This window comes from Buteo buteo, chromosome 5 (assembly GCF_964188355.1).
Source record: "Buteo buteo chromosome 5, bButBut1.hap1.1, whole genome shotgun sequence".
Lineage (NCBI taxonomy): Eukaryota > Metazoa > Chordata > Aves > Accipitriformes > Accipitridae > Buteo > Buteo buteo.
The window spans coordinates 21420134-21433294 of NC_134175.1; the positions used below are offsets into that span (position 1 = coordinate 21420134).

General features: G+C 36.9%; 1 protein-coding gene across 8 annotated transcripts in view; it reads left to right on the forward strand.

Moving 5' to 3' along the window:
- The window catches only part of SLC39A10 (solute carrier family 39 member 10), a 133107-nt gene that overhangs the window by 113576 nt on the left and 6370 nt on the right, over positions 1 to 13161 (forward strand). For 6 of the 8 annotated variants that reach the window (XR_012650423.1, XM_075028027.1, XM_075028028.1 and 3 more), the window contains 6 exons: positions 2908 to 3077; positions 4119 to 4337; positions 5746 to 5866; positions 7777 to 8145; positions 9975 to 10055; positions 11294 to 11484. Coding sequence is in view for 7 of the 8 variants with exons in the window: in XM_075028027.1 (XP_074884128.1) it covers positions 2908 to 3077; positions 4119 to 4337; positions 5746 to 5866; positions 7777 to 8145; positions 9975 to 10055; positions 11294 to 11484 (1151 nt within the window). In the remaining variant the exon portion in view is untranslated. The remainder of the gene's footprint in view (positions 1 to 2907; positions 3078 to 4118; positions 4338 to 5745; positions 5867 to 7776; positions 8146 to 9974; positions 10056 to 11293; positions 11485 to 13161) is intronic. The other 2 variants (XM_075028032.1, XM_075028033.1) reach the window with 2 other exon arrangements.

The window sequence follows — 13161 nt, forward strand, 5'->3', positions numbered from 1 at the left end:
CGGGAGCTTACCATTCTGAACCCAGGAAGGCTTTGCTTCAGTGGAACCTTTCTGTTAGCTTGCTTTCTTGTTAAAGCTTGCAGATAGCTAACCATTCTCAGCCTTCCAAGGAGTCTGCCTTACTACCATTTTAGTCTGTTTTAATTTACAGACAGCTGTCCAAATCTGGGTCTTTCATTTGCTCCCCACTGTTTGAACAGAGGTCACTTACTGAAGAAATTGTTCAGTCACCTCCCTCCTGTTTCTTTCCACAGAAGTATTTTACAAGCCAGTGCATAGTAACTTCACCTCATTGACCAAGCTTTATACAGTATTCCTAGGAGTGTGATACACCAAGATCTTTTATAACTTAAGAGCTCTTGCAGTGTTCATAATATTGCATGTTAGTTCCACTTCCATAATATTTTAGTGTTTTGAACATTACAGTTGAATGAAATCGTTCAATAAAATTTCGTGTCAGAATTTTGTCATAAGTCTTCCTTAGTAGTCCTTTTTATATGAGGAGTGTTTGTACATATATGTAACTGTGGGGTCATGCACAGCTTTTGCATATATTTTTTATCTTTGACTTGACAGCAACCTTTTGCTGATAATTTTGGTTCCATAGCATTTTTTAAGAGTTTAAACAGAGGCAGAAGCTGACGACTGAGATCTGAGAGGTGCACAGATTCCGTATTCAAATTCTCATGTGCCTCGTCTTAATCATGGTGCCATGTTTAGATACTGTATCATTCATAAGACTATGTAAGCCCTTCAGAGATGCATTTGCCAAATCTATGCTATGATATGTGAACCTTAAGCCAGTTTGCATTTTTCTCCATGTAAGGCTGTTGGTCATCTAACATGGCACTTAACATCATAATGTCTGCATCCAGATTGGAGATCCAATGTCCTGCCAAATGGCTGTGTAATTTTTATTAGGGCTACTTGTGCACACATGCATGATTCAGCATTGAATTGCAAGTCCATGTATGCTGTTTCTTTCAACAGAGCCTGTTAATCCAGAGTACGTGATTGAAGTGCTCTGGGGATGAATCAAGGCTGTGTAGTGGCAGTATTTTGGTCAGCAGGATACTGCTTCCACTCTAGACCTACTTTTGTATTCCCATTTTCCAACCTCTGTTTTTCAGTTCCTCATCTGATGGCAGTCTTTGCCTTTTCACCAACTCTCTGTTTTCCTCTCGGTGTCAATATGCGTTTCAGTGTACGCTGCATACTTCCTAAAGCTTTTGCCAATCAGTTTTTCCTGGTGGATGTGCTCTTGTACCCTTTGCATTTGAATTGGATTGTTTCCTTTTCTGCACTGTTGTGGAATGACAGCTACAGACTTCATAAGAATGAATATCCCAAAATAAAATTTAAAACAGCAAACATTGTAAGTTTTGGTGTTGAACCAGACCAGGCCTGCAGCAGCCACCGTTCTAGTGGCAAAATCTTGTCAAATCTGATCTGTAGCATTTTTGGTACAGATAGAATTCTTGGGACATTTGACTGCTAAATTATAAAATTCATCAAGCAGCTACAACATATTAATTCCTCCTCTCTTCTCCTCTCCCTCCAACCCCCCCATTTCCCAGGATGTTTTCCTGAGCTTGATCAAAAATGAGTGGACCTTCATAGATGTAAGGAAAGTCAGATAATGCGCCAAAGTATGGAAATGCGAAAGATTCTGTATCAGGAGTTGTGAGTTTTCATTAAAGTTGGCAAACTGTGTAGACATTTTTGATTAAGAATGAAGCTAGGAAAAAAAAACTCGTAAAAACTGAAGCATTTAGGCTAAAACTTAAAATAAATAAATAAAAAAAAAAAGTTCAGATTGACGAAATCATGTTCATGGAAGATCTCAGCCCAAACAGTTTATGTCTGTAAAATAGGAGCAGCAACTAGTCCTGTCTTTGGGACTGTGAACCTTTTGAACTGTATTGTTGGAATTAAAACAGTTTTTGCGTCCTGTTCTTTGAAGTTTCTGTGATGGGAAGAAACAAGAGAAGTGATAGAGAAGCAGAGAGAGAGGGAAAAAAAACCCAACAGTTTTTCATTCTCAGCCTTACTCATGACTTGAAAAAGTAGAAGAAAAAATATTTTATTAGGGTGAGATGCTGACTGCAAGAGCCATATTTCTTTGCTTATAGGATCTGTTCCTTGTGTGATTCTTCCTTTTCCATGTCATATATAAATTTGCACATCTTCCCTAATTAACAGGATTATGTCGAATGTACCATGTCGCATTATCACTTTTTCTTCTAATGACAGCAATAGAGGTTCTCAGAAAAAATGTATACTGCTTTTTGTTGGTAGCAAGTTGCTTTCAGCTCTTCAAGCTCTTTAATATTATAGTATTTGATTTTAAAGTTCCTCTATCAAAGGTTGAGTCTTACTTACCTCTCATAAATAAAAATGTGTGTTTCAAAGCACAGGTGAAATGAATGGTGCCTAACTCATCAAGTTACTCCTAACAAAGGAGGTATATTGATTCCAGTTAAATTTTGCATCAGAATCGTGTTAAAAACAAATGTTAAATATGAATTAGTGCTTGTAGAGCCCTAGTAAGTTAAGTAGTGGAGATGTTTTTGTTCCAACATGAAAGCTTTTGCTTTTTGTGTTTCATTAAGGGCTACACGGCTAAGCCTGGAACTTACAGTCAGGAAGAATTGCTGGACTCTTTTTAGCTGATTGTCTTCTGATGTTTTTCACTGTATTGTACTGTACTGTGAATAAGCCTGTGTATTTTTTGCTGTGGACTTCAGTACTGCCTTCCTATTTTTCAACACCTTTTGAATGAACAATCACACAACTTGGGTTAAAGGAAGGTCACCTTCTTAAGAGACAGTTGAAAGTCATTAATCAGTCTTAAAAGTTTTACAAGTATTGTTCTGATAACCTTTCTGTATTCATTTCTTCCCACAGCTTGGTTTTGTGGTATCATCTCTATCACCGTCATTAGCCTGCTTTCCTTGCTAGGTGTGATCTTGATTCCCATCATTAACCAATGGTGCTTCAAATTTCTTCTAACTTTCTTGGTAGCTCTGGCTGTAGGAACAATGAGTGGAGATGCACTACTCCATCTGTTGCCACATGCAAGTATTGTTTCCTTACCTTTTATTCTTAATTGTGACTGAACATAGAATTTTCAAAGAATTGTTTGACAAGCTATCAACAAACAAATGGTCACTCATGCAGATGTAGGTTGGCTTGACTGTGAGGGACATCTTGAAACAGTGTTTGAGACTTTCTTAACAAAAAGAAAGGAAATGTGTGTTTCTTAAAAAAATAATTAGAAAAAAAATATTTAAAAGTGGTTGTGTACTCATGTTTAATTTCTGTCACAGTATTTTAAAACACTTAATGAGACCAACAAGAGTATTTTAAATTTAGCAGTATTACTGTCTCTTGTCTACTGATAGTTGTGTATCAGTACCACTTAAAAATATGTCAGGGGGATTAACCTTCCTGGTTACTAGCTTTTGGGGAGAAAGTAACCTCTAACTTACTGAATCAAGAAATTGTCCAAGTTCCTGGGAAGGTAAGCAGTTTTTAATTTGTGATGGTATACTGTAATTCTTCAAAGGGGAAATGTTTTCTAGAATTTTGTTACCTTAATTCTTTTAGCAATAAGACTAATGTTTATGTGTTTTCTTTCTGTAAATTTTCATTCAAATTTTTGGTCATGTATTTTTTTTGAAAGTTTATATTTCAGATCAGAATTAAGGCTGTAATTGACTGTAATAGTTAAAAAAAACCCATGAGGTTTGGTTGCTAATGGGAGTATAAGAATGGTAATTCCTTGTGACATTTCTGAGTGTTAGTCTCATTATCTTCAGCATTGTGACAGAAAAAGCTGAAGTTAGATTATCTCCCACTCCCCCCCCTAAAAATTTCCCAGAGGAATATTTTTTTAATTGATCATGGTAATGAATAGTCTAATGAAAAATTTCTATGGTAAAATGTGTTTGTATAAAAAAAAAAAAAACAAAACACCAAAACACAGCCCAACTTCTTGAAGTCTTTTTATGCTTACTTTTCTGGCAATGTTACATATTTTGTCATCTGAGCTCAGAGCCATTTCAGTCTCCTGATTGCACCAGGTCATGCTGTGTTTTTATTTTCTCTCCTAATAGTCACATGGAGGCCACAACCATAGTCACCACTATGGCCAAGGTCATGTTCATGAACACAAGCGTTCTCATCGACATGCCCATGGACATGGAGTACGGACTGAAGGCTTTCTAGAAGAAAATGATCCAGTGCTGAAAGGTCTTGTGGCACTTGGAGGCATTTATGTTTTGTTCATCATTGAACATTGTATAAGAATGTACAAGCATTACAATAAACAAAAGGTACACACTAAAATTGCATGCTATTTTAAAATATAGCACCTGAAGTTATCTTCTGAGTGTTGAGGAATTGGCTGTGTGATGATTCATTATTCTGTGAACATGAACAAGTGCTGCTAATCTGCATTCTGTTTGATTTTTATGTGAGGAAACCCTTTTCTAAAAGAGGTTGCTTTTCTTAACAAGGTAATTTGGGAAGACAGAGTAGAAATCTGATGGGGCAGGTTGCAGCTCTTTGGCCAGATATATTTGGAGGTAGATCTAAGTAAAAGAGATTACAGCTCTTTCTCTAAAGTGCTGTGATTTTTTTGCAAAAATATGAAAGGCAGTATGTAAGAACACTGGTAATGGAGTCAGACAATTGTCAGACAATTTACAAGAAATTTAACTGAATACTATTAGCTAACGATGCCAGTGTAACAGAGTTACTCAGTTTTTCCACATGGGAAAATGCTAAAATTTGCAGACCTCCCGCTTTCTATAAATTGCCAGTCAAATTTTAACTTGTTTCCCTGAAAATGATTGGATTTTTAGGGCTGGGAGCATGCTGTATTCATGATGGTGGTATAAAAGGAGAGCGAGTACCGCAGGGGCAGTGTGACAGGGTGTAGAAATTCAAGCCACCAAAGAGCCATGTTCTTTCAACAGTCAATATAAATACACTTTTAACTGTGCCTCCATCATTCGACTTTGAGGAGAAAATTATTTTGGTGAAACTGTAACTGCTTCTTTCAACATGAGTGTGGAAAATTTTAAAGTTCTCTGTTTTCATGTCAGACTTGCTGCCTCAGCTGGACAGGCAGCAAAAGATTTTCTGTGTTGGAGGAGGCATTTCTTAGATCTTCTGATAAAGAGATAAAAGCTGTCACATTGGGCATAAATCTTCTCTGAGATTAATTAAATAATTAAATCCCGTAGGCTGCTTTGGCAAATCTACGACCTCTGTTTTATGGGCTGCAGATAGGAAAGTAGCAAGCTTTTCTCTAAAGGGAAATACAAGGAAATTATATGAGTATAAAAAAACTAAAGTTGAACAAAAGAGAGGAGCTGTTCTTGCTGCATGCTTGCTTTCTTGAACAAAATAAGCAAATATAATAACTCTGCATAGATGTGTTTCTGGGCTGTTAGAGCAATCCTTGTCATAATGTAGTCTATTACTGAAGTGAAATATCGTCTGTGTGTGTTTGTGAGTGAGTGAGTTTCTGTGGTAGGTAGCTAAGAATTTCCACTGGGATACATATTGTTGCTGAGCCTTAAAAAGATTAATATTCTGTAGTCACATACTTCTGTGAGACATATTAAGAGACAGTAACTTAGTCTATGTTGAAGAGATTTTTGGACAACATTTCAGTTTCTTTTATTTCCATTGATGTCTTTTTACAAACCAGATGTTGTCTGTTTCCTGTTGCAGAGTAAGCAGAAATGGTGCAAGAAAAAGCAGACTGAAGAATCACCAATTGGAACGAAGCTTTCTGATCACAAATTAAATAATAGACCAGATGCTGACTGGCTTCAGCTCAAACCCCTTGCAGGTAGGCATTTATTTTCAGAATTTTCTCTGATTATGAGATTCAAAGTAATGGCATGTAACCTATGGCATGTAGCAAGTAACCTCTTGTACAGTTTTGCTGCTATTATGCAAATCATTGTTAATAAGGTTTAATAGGCTTTCCCTATTAAATCTTTTTTTATGGTGTTTTCCTTAGATCTGAGAGCACTCTGAACACTTCCTAATATGCCATATGACTGGTTCTCAGACTTCTGAAGCAGTCAGGTTTTGGGTGGCTGTGGTCTTTTGTTTGGTTTTGGGGTGTTTTTTGGTTAAGCTGTGCCTGACTAGCCCAGCCCTGGCAAAAATTAGATCAAAAATGAACACACGCAACCTGAAAGGGGATATCTGTTACACTTTGAAGATTCCAGCCTCTGACCAGTTATAGTTTGGCTGAGAAGGCTAAACAAAATTAATTTCTTTTCATAAATACAACCAAGTATTCTGAATATTCCTCAGGTATCCAAAACAACTTTCACATACTGTTCCTTCATGACAGTCTGAATGCTCGTGCAGTGTGTACCCAGAAGGAATGCCATATCACCCTTCTTGATCGGGTGAGGGAAGGGGAAGGGCTTTGCTTCATCACCTTCCCTTTCTGTTGTCTGCATGGCTGCTGAATTAATTTGTTGATGGAGAATACCTAGGCTATATTTATACAAATGCAATTCTGTTAATTTGAATGGTTTGTAGAAGGGAGAGTTAGGACTGTAGCCTTCTCAACTCAAACAATTTGAAATGGGATTTGGGACATTGACATAGAACATAGGAAGACTTTCAACTGTGAGGATGGTGGTACATGTATTTGAAATGTCTTTGTTTTCTTTTAACGGGCAATGAGAGGAATTTTGCTTCTAATAACGTGAAGTACGTACTGGTTTTATAACACTGTTCCTCTGAAAGTGCACTGTGCTGATCAGTAAATCATTTGTGCTACAGGCACTGGAAGCCCACGCTGAACTTGAATTTTGAACTGCAGTGCCACCTGAATGGCCATTCCATTACTTTTTAAACAGCTTCCAAATGATGTTTTAGAGTCTGTTTATCTAGAAGTCTTTGCTGTTTAAGTACTCTGTGCCTGTTTTTTTAATTCCACTTACTGTTTGCTTATTTTTGACTTGGAAATATTTTTGTTGAATTATTGCTAATAAATTCATTGTCCAGAACTGCTTTTTTTCCACAATTGGTTTTGTTTCCTGGAGCATAGATTGCCGGTTTCATTTATTTATTAATACGTTAGAAATTTTAGTAGACTTAAAATTCCTGCATGTATGCCTTCTGCATTGTTTTCGCTTTGTGTTTCTTTGTAAAAATGGCTTTGATTGCTAGCAGGGTAATGAGCTCCATTGAAGGAGCTCACTGTATGACACAAGCATCTGATGCAAAGATGCATGCAATAAACTATTTAAAGATCTGTTGTATCAGTGGCAGATCTGGGTATGCTTCAGTGAAGGCTAAGTTGTGACCTGTATGGGCATGCATAGAGAGTTGCCAGTTAAGGTTTCCTGAGCCGTTCAGATTCCATCTACAACATATAAGACATTATTATCATTCTGGCAACTGTCCTTTCCCAATGTTGAACCATAAACTTTGTCAGTAGCAAAATTACAGATACAAGCCTAGGTCAGGCTAAAACTGACTTTGTGTGCTATGGATACAGTGCTGTTGCCTTGTAGTGGAGACTTCTACATGCTATACATGTGAAAACATGGAGCGGTGAGAGATGTATTCTTTTGGCTGAATGTTGACAACAAAGTTACTAGACTGGGATGTGTTAAAATATTTTTTTGCTTTCGCAAAGAAGTTAAATTCTTAGCTCAATGATGCAGTAGTTGCTGGTGATATTTTAAATGAGAATTAATGCAGTATCTCTCCCAACTGGCTTCAATCTAGGAGCAGATGACTCAGTTTTATCTGAAGATCGACTCAATGAGACTGAACTAACTGATTTAGATGGCCAGCTGGAGTCCCCTCCCAAAAACTTCTTGTCTGTAGAAGAGGACAACAATATGCACCATTCTCACAATGATGTCTCACGTGCTGCTCAAGAGCATGATCTTCATGATTCAGAGTATGACAGCCATGGCGAAGATAAAATGATAGCTAGAAAACACAGTCACCACTGGCATCACAAACATTCCCATCATTCCCATGGCCACTGTCATTCTGGAAAAGACCTGAAAGATACTGGGATAGCTAATATTGCTTGGATGGTAATTATGGGAGATGGCATTCACAACTTTAGTGATGGCTTAGCAATCGGTAAGCAAAAGCACTGAATATTTCTCAACAGTTTCTTCTTACCTTTAGTAACTTTGGTAATATTTTCCTTATCAGTGATCACAGGTAAGGCTTCCAGTTAGCTCCTATGGTTACTGGCATTGTTTAATCTCCTTCAGAGCAGAAATTAAAAGACCATTAATTGTAATAGTCTTCCCATTGTTAATATTCTGTGGCTGTTTCCACCAAGATTACTGTATTGATAGTAGTGACAGTGCAATCTCTGCCAAATAAAGATAGGTGCAGACAAACCTCCTTATGAGTTATGGAGCACGTGTAATGCACACTTGTTGTTTGGGTCTTTGTAATTGCCTTTGAATAATAAATAAGTTCCTTTCAGTCTTACTTACAATATTTATTTGTAACAAAAGTACTATTTCAATTATTATTAATATATAGAATTATACAGTACTTGTAAATAATAAATGTACTATGAGTCAGGTTACTGAAATAATTTTTTTTAAAAGTGCTACTTAGTGTAATTTAATTTTTGTTTGAGCAAAGTATTGTTTTGGCTTATGCTCAGTATAGATTTATTTCTAGCCAAATGTAGAAGAAATTGAAGTACCAAACAGATCTTACTAGATTTATTAAATCAACTTTGATTCACATAAGCCTCTAAATGTGATTTGAACTGTAAAACACATTACTTTTTTAATAGCTGTCATACAATTCAAAATGATGGTGAAAGTACTGAAGTGCATACTTTTAATTTTTTACTAAGGTAGCTACTAAGAGTACACAGGGTTCTGAACTACTAGCAGAAGGAACATACCCATTTTGAAGGGCGGGGTATAAGCTACTTATTAGGTTCTGGACTTAACAATGGAATCTACTACAGTTTCTCCAAACAATTTCTAAAGAAACTAAACTCCATAAAAATTAACGTTTTGCTTCATTTTCACATTAAACAGGTAAGACATTTAGACAGTGGCTTCTAAGGCCAAAAAGGATCACTACGCCATCTGTTGAGAACTTCACTGTATTGCAACTCCATTTCTAAATATTCCTGTGTCAAGCCCAAACAGCTGATTCTTTGGTAAAATGTAGATTTTAGAAAAGCATGTTCATCTTGTTAATATATCAAGTTATGAGGAATCCAGAGGAAAGTTAAATTTCCTCTCTGTCTTCAGATTGTGTCTTCTCTTTCTACTTTATTTTGCCTGTTTTGGCTGCTCACTACAGGCTCTTCTTGTGCATTTCTCTGCTACAGTACAGAAATTTAATACCAGTTTTCTTATCTCAGAATTATTTAAGGTATGAACTTAAAGTTGATTGAATTAAATTGGCTTACACAAAAGTTACTGAAAGCAGTTTATGCCGATGTTTTTCTCGTTATTTTCCAGATCTGGCTTATTAATGTTGCTGATATGTGCTCTACAAATAAGCATAAAGGAAATAGAGAGGTTATCTGTTAAATATTAGTTTGGATTTCCAACCTGGAAAGAAGAGAGCTAGACTGTTGCTCATGTGTATTCTTAACTGTCATGATCTACTTGAGAGTTCCTAAAAATGTAAAAGTGGTGCTATTTATTAGCTTGTTGCCTTTATGTCTCTGTTTTGCTTGGTCGTGTTCTCCTCTCCCAGGATTTGTCTTTCAGATAAACCGAGTAATAAAGTATGCGGTGGTAATGCACATCCAGGATACTTCCAATATTTCAGTTTATATACAAACAGGACACAGACATAATGAAAAAATATTAGAGCGTGCATTCTCACAGAAGAGTGTCATCTCTTGAAAGTCTGTTGATTAAAGTTTCTGACTTGAAAATAGTAAATTATCATTTGGATTTTTTTTTTTCTTCCCCTAGGAGCAGCTTTTAGTGCTGGACTGACAGGAGGAATTAGTACATCTATAGCAGTATTTTGTCATGAGCTTCCCCATGAATTAGGTAACAATTCTATTCTTCATCTGTATTTATCTAAAAGCTGTTGCAATACTCATCCTGATAAGCATAATGGAATGCAGATGCTGCAAGGCTGACCAGAACTTTGGAGTAATGGAACAATATTGCTTCAAAGTACATAATGAGAATAACCACAATGAAACTTGTTGTTTTCCTGTGAGCCATAAGACACATTGCATGAAATTTTAGTGCACATTTTATATAGGCAGATACCAAGTATAAGGTAGGTAATGGGCACAGATGGGAAATAATAGAGCAGATGTTCATGGTTTGACAATGGTACTGTACAATTATTAGTTAAGTGAAGCTGCTGCAGTATATAAAGGATTGCAATATATATTCGTGTGCTTATAACTTGCTAGGTTAACATGATTAAATTAACCTTGTATGAGAAGTGAGTAGTTCACTGTACATATTTTTTATTTTGATTCTAGGTTTTGATTCTAGATTAAACAATTTCTAGCATATCTGACATGAGAATATTATATTAATTACCCTCATGACTGCATATCATCTTCCACTCCTCATATTCACAGAAGTTCAGTTTGAAGGGAGTAAAACTATCAAAGCTGATTACAAGATGAAAATTTAGATCTTTCTAGAATGTCTACCTCTATCAGCAATTTTAGCAGACCTGTCCTGAATTCAAAACAAAACGGGTTAACCTGTCATGTCTTAAACCAGAAAATTGATTCAGCATGGATGTGAAGTCATTCTTTCTGAATGTGCTATAGTTTCCTAGTGCTATATTTCTCAAATTCATTGTCACCTTCTGTGGGGACTCAGGCCTTGTTACCTCCTCTTGAATTTGCAGAATGAGGTGTATAGCTAAGAGGAATTTTCACAGGTATTGATCAAAACTAAGCCTCTGCTTTATGTGCCATGAAGAACTTCTATGAAGACAAGTCTGTATGCACAGACGTATTCTCTGTGGGAGGACCAGATCTAGGCTCCTCCATTTACCTTTAACGGTTAATCACCATTATCTTTCTGACAATCAGCATGATGAATAGGCACCTTTAAATCATATTTTAATCAAGGGATTGCGGTACATAAATACAGTTCTTATAAGAGTTGTCAAATCCTGTTGCCTAGTCTTCCTCTGAGCCTCTGTAGCAGCATTTTTACTTTGGCAATCCCCTGGGTTGGTGAGATAGTAAATGTAGGCTATATTCTCCTGAGAAGCATTGATACTAAACCCCTGTGTTCTGTCTCCATTTTAGGTGACTTTGCTGTGCTTCTTAAAGCAGGTATGACAGTAAAGCAAGCTATTGTGTACAACCTCCTGTCTGCCATGATGGCTTACATAGGAATGCTGATAGGCACAGCGGTGGGACAGTATGCTAATAACATCACCCTGTGGATCTTTGCAATCACTGCAGGCATGTTCCTCTATGTGGCATTGGTTGACATGGTAAGGTTGTTATGATTCTGTGTCATTTTTGCATTCCATGCATAAAACCTAGGACTTGAAGTGGCACCTATGACAGAACTTTTTTTGTTATATGCATAAAATATCTGTAGACAGTAAATGGCTGTTTCTGTTCTACGACTTTTTAAAATGTTGCAGATACTTTGAGAGATGTGAAGTTTTATAGTTGCTTGCTTGTTTGGGTTTCTGCTACCGAAGTCTGCCACTGACTCCTGTTAAAATACAAAAACTACAGGGGGGCTGGGAAAGCCACTTACACTTCCCACTAATGAACTAGTAAAAATAATAACTTCCCACTAATAAAAATAGGATGAGTGGTTTTGTGGATGTGGCATTAGACGCTGGAGTTCAATCCAGTATTTAGAATAGTTCTTCACTAAAATTTAATCTTCATGTATTTCATTCTGGAAAGCTTAGTCTGAACCCTTAGCATGAGCAGCTGGTAATACATAGCTCTTGTGGTGATTAGCTTTTTAAAAAATTATGTGGTGGAAAAATGCTGTTGCATCAAGAACATATAGGTACATTATATTTAGTGTGTGTACACTGTAGATCCAGATCCTTCAGGCAGTAATGCACTTGTGCATATGGTATCAGTCCATATTCAGTCCTGATTTCTCTCCTAAGCAGCTTCAGAGCTGCATTTAAATAAGCCAATTTTCTCACTTGTCTTTCCCAAGCCCAATGATGATGAAATCCATTTTCATTTTTGGTGTATTTTGTAATGCCCCTTTCTGCCTTAATATACAGAGAAAAAGATGCGTCACTTCCCTGGATTTTAAGGACAGATCTTATATTGTGTTAAATTATTAACCAATTAGACTAGGAACTCCAACCTAGTTAAAGCTTTAATTCATAAGGGTTCAGACAGCTTTTTGTGGAGTGGCTTCCTAGATTTCAGTTGCTTCATTCACAAACTACTCTTTCCTAGTACAGACACCTAAAGCAGAGGCAAGCTTCCTCACAACTGTTATTTTTCTCCTCAGCTAGACTAAGTAGCCATCTACCTATTATCAGTAGATTGCCACTTGGATCACCTGGTGTGGCTACATACTGCTTATAGAAAAATACTTAAATGTAACTGGAGTTCTGGCTTTGAGTGGTGTTCCAGCAGAGATTTTGTTCAACCTCATGGCATCTTCGTAGAGGGTTGGGTTTAGTGGAATGAGGACCAGCCTGTTTTAGTTTTCAGTTGTGGGAAAAATGGAATATTTTACTGTCCTGAAGTATTTTAAACCATGCATTTTCTTCAACTTTCCAAATTTTCTTCAAAGATTTTGTTGCTGTACCTGGTAACTCTGTCTGTTAGCCTACACTGCTAGTTCTGCTCTCCTGCATACATTTGTGCTGACTATCCTGTTTTCAAACCACGTTTTTTAGCAGCTTCCTTAAAAGTTAACTGGTATAGGAGGGAAACGTATGATGTTTGACTCTCACTGGCTGACTTGTCAAAGCAGGCAGGCATCTGTCAGTTACTTCAAGCCACTGACACACACTTAGGTTTTCAGCAATTCTCACTGAAACAGCCTGACATCTTTGTCAGATCACTGTCTATGAAGCTGTCAGATGTCTGCTCTGCTGTGGGCTGATTGTATTATTTCCCTGGTGCTAACTAAAGCAGCTGACGTTATGAAGATCCCTCTGCCCTTTGCTGCTGTG